We start from the raw sequence: 12,213 nt of genomic DNA, 5'->3' as shown, positions 1-12,213 counted from the left end.
TTCTCTGAGGAGAGACTGGAGGCCTGTTTATTAATCCCATCAAGCCAGGCATTGTGATAAACACTGATGATCCAAAGAAAGACAAAAAGAGTTTCTTCTCTCTAGAAGCCCCTCATCTAGCTGGAGGCTAGGGGAGGCCAGTGGTTTAGTAGAAGAGGGAGAAGAAAAGACTCAGTTGTCCACAGGCTGAGCTTGACCATTCCTCCAGAAAGAGGAAATCGTGGGTGCTTCACACTGCATCAGCACTCCCTCAGGGATCGGCCAGAGGTCAGCTTCACACCTGCCCCTCGACTATAGTCGATCCTATCGTGGATCGGCTGAAGGACTTGCTGTCTCTCCCAACAGAGTCCTCGATCAGCACGTTCCGGAGCTTGGTGCATATGGACAGGCTCTTCATGCGGTCTTTGATGCCGTGGCCAGCGACCACATAGATGATCGGGTTGATGCAGCTGTTAACATAAGACAATGCTATGGTTAAGCTGTCTATACTCTTTGCCCAGGAGTAAAGGTCGGAGTTCTGATGGCTCACGGCCAGCAAGACGCCCACAATCTGATAGGGTGTCCAGCAGATGAAGAAGCCCACTACCACAGCCACGACCACCTTGATGGTCTTGTGGGAGCGAGTGGCCTGGCGGCGCCACAGACGTCTGAGTAAGAGGATGTAGCAGATGGAGATGATGATGAGAGGGCCCAGGAAGCTGAGCAGGAAGCGAGAGATGGCCACGCTTAACTCTACAGTTTTGACGCCACCGTAGTCCACTCCACACTGCCAGCTGGGAGGGAAATACTCCTCCTTCAGCTTGCGGTACTTCAGGGAAGGGATGGTCAGCACCAAGGCCAGTACCCAGGCCAACACGCAGGCAGACCTGGCCATGCCCACGCTGCGGTGGTTCTGGCACCAGATGGGATTCATGACTAACACACAACGGTCAATGCTGATGACCATGAGCAGCAGGACGCTGGCATACATGTTGAGGAGGATGACGGAGGGCAGGAAGTGGCATGCGGCTTCGGTGAAGGGCCAGTTGTCATGCTGGATGATGGGGATGGCCAACAATGGAAGCACCAGACAACAGAGCAGGTCGGCCAGGGCCAAGTTCAGGAACCAGACCCCGTTGACCATCTTTCGGGCCTCAATCCCAGTCACCCAGGCCACGACCGCATTGCCGGGAACGCCCACCAGGAAGACCATAGAAAAGACCAGGAGGGAGATTATCTCTGATGCTCTATATCCCTTGACCCCGTCCACAGGGGTATCCCTAGTCGAGTTCTCATAATCCTGGTAATTGTAATCCTCTGTGGGAAGCAGGGTGCCTGATAAGGACCAAACATTGAACACAAGACCATCAGTAATAATAGCTAGCACCTTTTTGTAATTACTCAGTCGTTTTTCAGTCATGTCTAACTCTTCATGAGCCCATTTGGGGGTTTTCTTGGCAGAGATACTACAGTGGTTTGCCCTTTCCTTCTCCAGCTCATTTTACAAATGAGGAAGCTGATTCAAGCAGGGTTAAGTGACTTGCCCAGGGTCACACACCTAGTGAGTTTCTGAGGCCAGATTTGAACTTGGGAAGATGAATCTTCCTGATTCTAGGTCTGGTGCTCTAGGTACCATGGAGTCACTTAGCTGTCCCATATAGAATGTTAAAGGGCTTTAAGTCTATTATCTCATCTGAACTTCATAGCACTCCTCTAAAGTTTGATGGTATCACTATTGCCTTTTTTATAGATGGGGAAACTGAGGCTGGGAGGGACTAATTTTTTCTATATTCATAAAACTAGTGAATGATTATACACACTTCAAAGCTAGTTCTTCCCAGAATCAGGTTTCTTAACCTGGGAGTCTGTGAACTTCATTTTTTTTAAAATATTGATAACTATATTTCAATATAATTGGTTTCCTTGGCAATCCTATGTGTTTTATTTTAGGGCAACTAGAGTGCTAGACCTGGAGTCAGAAAGACCTGAGTTCAGATCTGACCTCAGAAACTTATTAGCCATGTGACCCTGGGCAAGTCACTTTACCCTGTTTGCTTCAGTTTCCTCATTTATAAAAAGAACTGGAGAAGGAAATGGCAAACTACTCTCTGCCAAGAAAACCTCAAAAAGGGGACATGACTGAAAATGAAACAACAATATATTTTAAGTATTTAAAAACATTATCTTGAAAAGGAGTCAATAGTTTTCACCAGACTGCCAAATGGGGCCATGGCAGCAAGGTGGCCCTGTGGAGAGAACACTGGGCCTGAGGTCAAGAAGATTTAAGTTCCAATCCGGACTGGAACATTTACTAGTTGCTTGACCCTGGGTGAGCAATTTAAATCTGCTTCTGTTTCCTCATCTGTAAAATGAGAATAATATTAGTACCTACCCTATAGGGTGTGAGGCTCAAATGAGATAATATTTGTAAAGTAATTAGCATAATGGTTAGCACATAGTAGGTGCTTAATGAATGTTTGCCCCCTTCCTCCTTACATAAAAAAAACCTCTGTTTCAAACGATTTTCATTATTTTTTCTAGCTCTATAAAATAATTCCTTAGTATTTTGGTATGACCTTGAATAAATCATTTTAGGTGGCATTGTTGTTTTTATTATTTTGGCAGAACCTACATGAGCAATTAATATTTATTTTTTAAAATTAAATTTATTTATTTATTTTTAGTTTTCAACATTCACTTTTATAAGATTTTGATTCCTAAATTTTCTTCCCCTCTCTTCCCTGCCCCCTGCCCAAGATAGGCATGTACAATCATATTAAACATATTCTCACATTAGTCGTTTTGAGCAATTAGTATTTCTTTTCTTTTCTTTTTGGAGGGGGGAAGGTAAGACAATTGGGGTTGTGACTTGCCCAAGGTCACACAGCTAGTTTTTGTGTTGTGTCTGAGGCTGGATTTGAACTCAGGTCCTCCTGACTCCAGGGCCAGTGCTCTATTCACTGCACCATCTAACCACCCCAGCAATTAATATTTCTATTATTATCTAGGTCAAATTGAGACAAGTATTTATTAAACACCTACTATGTGCCAAGCACTATTTCTGAAAAGAGCATCTTGTAGTTGCATTCATACATTTCTTGAGTGTGACTTGGCAGATAGACTTCTGAATTTCATATGCTCGGTCACTATTTTGAATGAAATGAGCCTAGGTCTTCTAACTCTCCTGTTCCCTTCACTATACCAAATGATATATTTTTGTAACCATGCCTCTGCCCAAACTAGAAATGGTCAGTTTGGTTAAAAAAAAAAGTCTGCTTCACAAATACAGGTTCAGAGAGGCTATAAAGACTACAGTTCCCATTGGGAAAGATCTGGATATCTTAGTGGGCCACAAATTCAGTGTAAGTGAAGGGAATGATTTGTCGGTCACAAAAGTTAACGCTATTTGAGTTCATTCAGAGATGCAATTAGAATAACCAAGACTGGTCTTAGAGAGGAGGTGAGAAAATGTATGTAGTCTATAGGTGTAGGACATAGTATATATTCAATTAAAAAGTATTTTTCAGGCAACTTAGTGGCACAGTAGATACAGCATTGGGGTTAGAGTCAAGATCTGCTTCATTTGCTATGAGACCCTGGACAAGACATTTAAACCCTCTCAGCCTAATAACACATTCACAAGGCTTTTTTCCAGGTCAAAAGTGTGGAGAGCACTTTGAAAACCATAAATCTCTATATAAACATTAGTTCTTGTTACTATTAAGCCTGTACTAGGTGTCTCCATGGGGATACAAAACCGAGAGTGATATGGTCCCTGTCCTCAAGGGATTTCCATTCTACTGGAGAAGATAAAATATACACAGGTACATATAGAACTGTAATGAGAATGTAAATTTTAAAGATCTTCCCTGCCCCTAGGCTAAAGTGCACCTGGAGCCTGGGGTGGGAGGTATGTTTTTCAGTAGATACTTTTTGATTGGCCAGTGGGTCCAAAAGGTTGTTACATTCTCTGAGCCAGGAGAAGGCTATATAAGCCCTGATGTGAGGCTTTGTTTTGGGGGCTCACTTGGAGAAGTGTTCTGTGATTTGATATGGATTCTGGGAAGCCATTGTCCAGAGCCCCCCCCCCGGCTTTGAAAAACCCAGATGTTGAAACCCAGATGTTGACTGGGTATGGATGTAATGGTTGGACAGTTTGAAATCTGTCTACTAGATCTGTTTCTGTCTTGATAATTCTGTCTGTGTACTTTGAAGTTCGGGGTGCTGACCTTTTTCCCCTGAACAAGGTAAACGATATATGTTTGACTGATTAAAGTAAACTTGTTAACCCATTTTGAGTTGCTTTCCTTTATCAAAGCAGATCCAAGAACCTGTATGGGCAGCAAACCCTGAGGACACTTGGGGTGCTTGCTGCTACAAGAACACACATAGAGTCAGGTCAAAGTAATTTGGGGGGGTAGGGTGGGGTGAAAGGAGGGACACCAGCAGCTAGAAAGGCCTCCTTGAGAAGGTGGCATTTGGGCAGAAGATTGAAGTAACCCAAGGATCAGGGATACTCCAGGGCAGTAAGCAGGGACAGAACTCCTGGCACGAGGAACAACCAGCAAAGAAGTGGGAGTGGAGTGCCATATTATTGTACACTAGGGGCTAGGGGCTAGGTTATGAAGATCATTAGCTATAAATATAGCAAATATATCAAAGAGTAAATAGGAAGAGTTTTTACTTAGTCCTAAAGATTAGAGTTTACCAAGTAGAGATGCAATTTAGGGGAAAAACAGTTTGGCTGCTGGGTGGAGGATGGCTGAGAGAGGAAAAAAGCTTGCGACTGAGAAGCCAATTGGGAAGCTATTGCAATTGTCCAGGCTGTGGAGTGATAAAAGCGCAAACTAAGGCAGAGGTGGCTGAGACTGGGGGTTAGTTTTACTGAACTTCATTTTTTTTCTTTCTTTTTTCTTCTTTGTTACAAAGGATGGCTCAACAGATGAGGAAGAGGGAGTGATATATTCAGAAAATAAAATAATATTAAAATGGAATTTTAAAATTGATGTCCTTCCTTTAATTTCAATATAAGATTGAAATTAAACAATATTTTAAATATAATTCCTGAGAGGGGAGGAAATAACAAGAGAGACAGAGACAGAAAGAGAGATAGAGACAGAGAGAGAGAGGGAGAAAAGTGGGGTATCCAGAACAAGGGTGATGAGTAAGTTGCCACAGACTGTCCTAGTCAGGTCACATCTGAAGAATTGTATTCAGTCGTGGCTGCCACATTTTTGGAAAGAGGGAGGCAATCTGGAGTATTACCAGGAGAGACTGAACACAAGGACTAAACATGCCAGTCAATTTAGCATCCATTTAAGCAGCCTGCAAGGCATGCTGGGTGCTGAGGATGCAAAGACAAAAGATAAAAAAGAAAAGTCCCTCTTCTGGAGAGACTTCTATTTTTCTAGGGGATACAATGTACAAATAGATAAAGAAAGATGTTTTGAGGAAGGGAGAACTTAACAGCAGAGAGAAGGCATGAGGGAATCCAGAAGGGCTTCATGGAAGAGGTGGCCACTGACTGAGCTGAGCCTTGGATTTTAAGAGGTGAAGGAAAGGAAGCAATGCTTCCCCACCATGGGGTAGGAATAGGCCCAGAGGTACATAGTGAGAGATGGGATGTTGAGGTCCAAGAACAGCAAATGGACCACTTTGGGCTACCATGCAGCATTAGGAAGAAGAGTCATACCAAATAATAAAGCCAGACTAAGAAGGGCTTTAAATGGGAATCTGAGGAGCATGCATTTTATCTCAGAGGCAACAGATTTGGAGTTGGAGGACCTGGATTCACATTCTAACTTGGCCACTTACTACCTATATGATCTAATACATATCAGTGAATCTCTCTGGGGCCCATTTTCTTATTAGGTAAAAAAAATGGGGGGAGGTTTGCATGGTTACAAAAATATTCAGAGCAGCATTTTTCATTGAACTAGAAACAAAGGGGGTGATCATTAATTGGGGAATGGAAGAACAAGTGATGGCCCAGAAATGTAACAGAATACTGCAAGAAATGATGAAAAGGGAGATTGCCTTTAAGGCAGATAGGTGGTGCTGCTGCAGAGGGAGCTCTGGACCTAGAGTGAGGAAGACCTGAATTCAAATTCAGCCTCAGACACTTACTATAGTTGTATGACCTTGGGCAAATATTCAACATCTGTTTGTCTCAGTTCCCTCATATGTAAAATGGGGATAAAAATATGGTTGTTGTGAGGATCAAATGAGAAAATATTTTTAAAGTTCTCAACACAGTGCCCAGCATGACAATAAAAATACAGCACCAGCCATGGAGTCAGGAGGACCTGAGTTCAAATCTGGCCTCAGACACTTAACACTTACTAGCTGTGTAACCTTGGGCAAGTCACTTAACTCCAATTGCCCTTCCAAAAAAAAAAACAAACCAAAATAAAAATACCATTAGTGACTTCATTTTGCCTTTATCTACCATTTTGTGAAGCTAAATTTCACCTGGTTTTGGAGAAGTTACAAGATTACTCCTTCTCCCAAAGGTTATCAGCTTAAGGAATGTCACAAAACTATCCCTCACCCTCTCACCTCTGTGTCTCCTCATCCCCTCCATCAATAGGAAACCAGGTATTTCAATCCCTATAATCCTGCTTCCCCTGTCTTTCACTCACTCTAAATTATATTTTAATTGTGTATAAACCAAGGTTCTAAGTCGTTGGCTACTGAGAACCTTGGTCCCAGTTTATTTCTGCAGCTGAATGCACTGCTAAATAAATTCCTATCTGAATGTAACTACTTGGATTTTTTATTTCTGTCATAACAGTCATGGTGATCAACAAAGGGATTGAGACTTTGAGTCTCCATGTGATGGCTGGACCTTCACCGAAGAAACATCCTAGGACACTCTGGTAATGGACTCTACCAATGGACTTCTGTGGCAAAGAATCACCCATCCCCAGACCTCCCTGTCCTCTCAAACCATACATAACTAGATGATACCTCCTTAGGGGTGAGTGGTCCCTAACAAGGAAGTTCTTATTGGCCTGAGAATGGAGAAAGCTTCCTATTCAGAAAGGGATGGCTAAGGAAAGAGCTCTAAGAAGACCCTAACAAAGGCATGATTTGAAAAGGGGTGTGTATGTGTGTGTGACAGAGAGAGAGAGAGAGAGAGAGAGAGAGAGAGAGAGAGAGAGAGATCATGGCAATATTAACAAATAACTTTGTTGGGAAAAATCATAAAAGAGGGTAAAGTTTTAAAACAGCAGCTCTCTTGGCTATTGATAATATCAAGCAGGGACTTACTTTCATGGACTTTTTAATTTAACTTTCAGTGGGAGATAAGAAGGAAAAACTTCACTTCTATGTGTCTATCTTGTCATGTTATCTGTGTTTAGTGTCTTGGTAAATCAAACTAACTTTTTCCTGTGGTCTGATCAATCCAAGAAAATAGAGTACAAAAAGTGAAAACTTTTGATCAACTTCACAAAGAAACCTCTTTCTCTGCCTTTCTAACTCTGGCTGAATTGGGGAGGTAGACAAGAGACACAGATAAGAAGGAAATCTTTGTTTCCAGTCTGCAGAAATTTATGGCATTGTAAGCCAAATAGAGTTTTTAGAAAGAAGTTTTTGATCGCATTGAGATAAGAAGGATTTGAAAAACTTTTTAGAGAAATGCCTGTTAGCAATTTCAGACAGATATATTCTATCAAGTTATAACATTTGCCAAATGGAAACTCTTAGAAGTCAAAATTGCTGCATAAAATTATTTGGATATGCATGCTAACACTTTTGTCTTTGAAAGGATGAGTTCCCACCCCTTACGGCTTTCTCAAGAACCAAAGCAGGGTAATAACAATATGAAGGTGAGGGGCAGCTAGGAGGTGCAGTGAATAGAGCACCGGCCCTGGAGTCAGGAGGACCTGAGTTCAAATTTGGCTTCAGACACTTAACACAAAACTAGCCATGTGACCTTGGGCAAGTCACTTAACCCCAATTGCCCTGCCTTCCCCCCTCCAAAAAGCAAAAAGAAAAATCTAAAGAAAAGAAATGGAATTGATTTGGTTCATTGGGTGATTTTTTTAAATGCCACCATGGATTTTTAAAAATGAGATAACTAAAAAATAGTGGGCCCTCAAGTTTGAAGGACAGTAAATGGTCATTGGGAAGATCAAGGTTCCAAATACTGTTATTTGACTTTATAAACCTAAACTTGATTTGTTTGGAGTTTTGTCCTGAAACTAAATTATATGGTCTCATTTACAGTGAGATATGTTCTTTTATTAGGAAAATTATAGCAAATTAGAATTTACTGCAAAATACATTTGCTATTTAGCAATATACTGAAAAATGCCTAGATCAGGAAAGACTGCATAAAAATCCAGCATTAGCTGTATGACTTTAAGCAAATTATTTCATCTCTGTTTACCTTATTTTCCTAACCTGAAAAGGGTATAAAATAGCTATCACCTCCCAGAGCGGTAGTGAGGATCAGCACAGGGTTTGGCACAGTGCCTGGAACATAGTAAGCACTATATAAATGTTAACTATTATTATTATTATTATTAACTATTATTATTTTTAATTGAATGTAACTACTCCATATTGGATTACTCTCTACTGAATTTAGATGTGATTACTATAGATTGCCCAAAGTGATAAAAATGAATAACTTTCTATGTAAGAAAATTTGGAATTTCATTCTATTGAATTGATGCCACCTAACTGGGGATGAATTTTGTTTCATACTTTAAATTCAGGATATTGTGTATGTTATTATTGTCTCTAAAAATTTTCTTCTTAAAATTGTGAAATTTGGGGAGTCATTGTATCAGAAATACTGTTAAAAGTGAAATTTGTGTTTTTATCTTGATGCTATTAGATTATGAATTGAACTGTTTAAACTATGTGGTAAAAAAAATGTGGGAAAACTGTTAACTATTTATTGAGGGTATGTTTTGCTTTAAAGTAGATGATAACTATTGGGAGAAGAGTAGCCATCTTTTTTTTCTAGCAGTCTTTTTTTAAAGTCATTTTTATCTGTGACATTCCTCAGGACTTTCTATTGGGGCAGAGTCATAAGATCTGACCAGTCCTGTTGACCTCAGTGTGACAAAATTCTAAAGCACCAAAGTTTGAGAAACTAGGACCTCTCCCAGTTAAAAGGGGAAAATTTACAAGTTTGCTTAAAGTGAAGAGTGAATTTCAGCTAAGATTATTTGGCCATCATTTATGAAAAATTGTGAAATTATACCTGTTAATAGTCTCTATTGAAATTACATCTTTGAGCCAATTTGGGGACATAAATAGACCTTAGATGCCCAGAGGGCAGAATGAAGAGTTTTCTAAGAGGCAGATTTAGGCTTAAGATCCAGGCTGCCTTGGGAGGTACTGGATTCCCTCTCCTCAGAGGGCTTCAAAAGAAGCCAGGACTGAGAATGTTATCAAAACGGTTGAATGTCTGTCTACTCAAAGGGTAGCTGTTAAGGGCTCAAAGCCCATGTGGCAAGAGGTTGGGCTTGGGCTATTTTACTTAATTTATCAACAACTTGGATAAAGGCATTGGTAACAAGCTACTCAATCTGACAGATGACATCAATCTGGCAGGAAGTCAGGGAAACACCCTACTTGGCCATCAGAACCCAAAAATTGCTTGACAGGCTAGACTAGATTTGGGCTGGATCTAATAAAAAGAAATTTCTTAGGGACACAAGTAAAGCCTTGAAGTTGGGTTCAAAAATCAAGTCACAAGTATAAGATGGGAAAGTCACAGTTAAATGGCAGTTGTTCTGAAAACATCTGGGAGTCAGAGTGGCCCACAAGCACAATATGAAATAGCCATGTTATGGGGCAGCCAAAAATGCTGCACTAAATGGGGCAGAGTTTCCAAGAATAGGGAGGGATGGTCCCCTTTTATGTAGTCCTGCACAGATGTCATCAGGAGTATTGCAATAAGTTTGGGGGAAGTTCCATGTAAGAAAGTATTTGGTAAGCTAGAGAGTCTTCAGAGGAGAGCACTCAACATGATGAAGGGTCTTGAGTCATAAGAATTGGTTGATGGAGCTGGAGAAGAGGAGGCTCAGTTGGGAATGGGACAGCTGCTTTCCAGTATGTACAGAACTATATGGAGGAGAGTTTAGATCTGACGCATTTGGCCCCAGAGGGGCTATGGGAGCAATGGGTCAAAATGGAAAATCATTAGAGATGCCCAAGTGAAATGGGGTTCCTCTGGAGATGGTGGGCACCCTGTCCTTGGAGGCTGGACAAGTAATTGTTGGGTGAGTTCTAGCAGACATTCCTTTCAGGCATTTGCTGAGGTCCCTTTCAGAATCCAGCTCTGATCCTTATTCTAGGTATGAGTTGTCCCTACGTGGAACCCAACACCCTTCCCAACTTGGATTGTGTGACCCACTATATAAGAAAGGGATACTGAGGCTTAAGAGAAAGGAGAACCTGTAGGACTGAGACAGGGACACGAATATGTAGGAACAGAGAGCATATAGGAGTGATAGACTTCTTTAGTAAACTGGTGAAATAGCAGGGAAAGTGAGGGATGCAGAGAAGAGACAGAATCATAGAGATGTTCGAATCTAAGACATGAAAATGGGGATGGAGGTAGCACTGAGGTACAGAGAGAGAGGAAAAGACTGAAGGGAAGAGATGGGAGACGGAGAGGTGGAGATGAGAGGACACATGGGGAAAGAAAAGATGAGACTAAGAAATTGAGAAAATGAGGAGACTAAGAATCCAAGAGAGGGGGAAACTGAGGAACAAGGAGAGGGGAAGACTAAAGGACAAAAACAGAAGAGATGGAGGGACAAAGAGAGGGAGGAGACTGAGACATAGAAGGCAGAGATTAGGTATCGTGCAAGGAGGGTGGACAATTCCTGCCATCCCATGGAACACACTTAAGAGATGACCAGCTTCCAATCAGATGTTGACTCAATGCTGAAAAGGCTTTGCATTTTGCTATGACAGGGCAGACCCTGAGTGGTCCCTTGGTCTCCCCCTACCTTATAAATGGGAACTGCATCAGTTAAGAGAAGAAACAAGGGGCGGCTAGGCAGTGCAGTGAATAGAGCACTGGCCCTGGAGTCAGGAAGACCTGAGTTCAAATCTGACCTGAGACACTTAACACTTACTAGCTATGTGACCTTGGGCAAGTCACTTAACCCAATTGCCCTGCCCTCCCCCCTCCAAAAAGAAGAAAAAAAGAGAAGAGACAAGAGTTTGCTTGAGACTTTCCAATTCTCTAAGGGGTAGCCTATATCTCTGAGATTTCCCATAAAGGATGAGGAGGGGTTGGCTTTTCTCCATCCCAATATCATGTTGATCACGTCTATGTGGCAGCAAATTCAGTCCACTGAAACCCACAGATCTTTGTTTAGGTAAGCGGCTGTCTAACCATGCCTCTCCCATAAAATGGGTTTCAATGTATCTGTGGGCAGGGGTGGGAGAGAAAGAGGAAACTTGCATCTATATCCTCTGCTTCCTTTTTTACTTTTTGTTTGTTCTTTCTTCATCTTAAGCAAATGACTACCTATCCCAAGGAGGTGACCTTGTGAATTCAAAAATGGTCGCCACTGCTTCATTCTTAGAGACGTCCACAGATATCAGGAGCTAATTTGGACAGTGCAGAATCTAGGTGAAATCTAAAATGCCTAGTTAGCTATTCTACCAACTATGTTAGGTATTGGCAAGGTTTAAGTATCAGCCTCTCAATGAATTGTAGCAGTAATAACAAGTGAATTGTAGCAGTAGTAACAAGTTAAGTTACTGAATCCTGTTTTGTGTTACTCTGTTAATACAGGCTGAGTCTTTTTAATGCTTGTTAGTATTTCTTTTGTGGATAAGAGTAAAATTATCTATCATCTACCTGATTCATATTTGCTTTTCATTCCTCCTTTTTTGGGGAGGTCCTTGACATAAGCCATAACCTAAGCTCTAAGTATATTTATTTCTACCTGGAGCACCTGGTAGGGCCTTAGTGAGACAACAAAGGGAACCCCCCCTCTCATTAAAAGCAGGCTCCCTGGAACTGAATCCAGTCTAATCCACGTGCCTGGGTATAGAACAGGTTGAGCATGCACTATCCCAGCCCCTGTGGACCTACCAGCTATTCGTCTAGGTTAGATTTACATAAACCAATACAAAATGAAACGAGGGGAACCCAGACAACAATTTACACAAAGTCGCAATGGAAGCAGAAACAACCACCACGACCATAATAGCAAAGAGCAATGTGGAATAATGATGACCAAGCTTGGC

The 12,213-nt window shown here is 41.5% G+C and overlaps 1 protein-coding gene across 1 annotated transcript in view; it reads right to left on the bottom strand.

The window, feature by feature from the left end:
- The window catches only part of C5AR1 (complement C5a receptor 1), a 26,034-nt gene continuing 13,821 nt past the window's right edge, over positions 1–12,213 (bottom strand). Inside the window, exon 2 of the mRNA XM_069088289.1 lies at positions 1–1,314. Within this exon, the coding sequence (XP_068944390.1) occupies positions 275–1,314 (1,040 nt within the window). The 3' untranslated portion in view covers positions 1–274. The remainder of the gene's footprint in view (positions 1,315–12,213) is intronic.

The sequence above is a fragment of the Petaurus breviceps genome, unplaced genomic scaffold, assembly GCF_028583685.1.
Source record: "Petaurus breviceps papuanus isolate PSGF00001 unplaced genomic scaffold, PetGlider_PUasm1.0 185, whole genome shotgun sequence".
Classification (NCBI taxonomy): Eukaryota; Metazoa; Chordata; class Mammalia; order Diprotodontia; family Petauridae; genus Petaurus; species Petaurus breviceps.
Note: the sequence above shows the minus strand (reverse complement) of the source record. Positions and strands in the feature narration are given on the sequence as shown.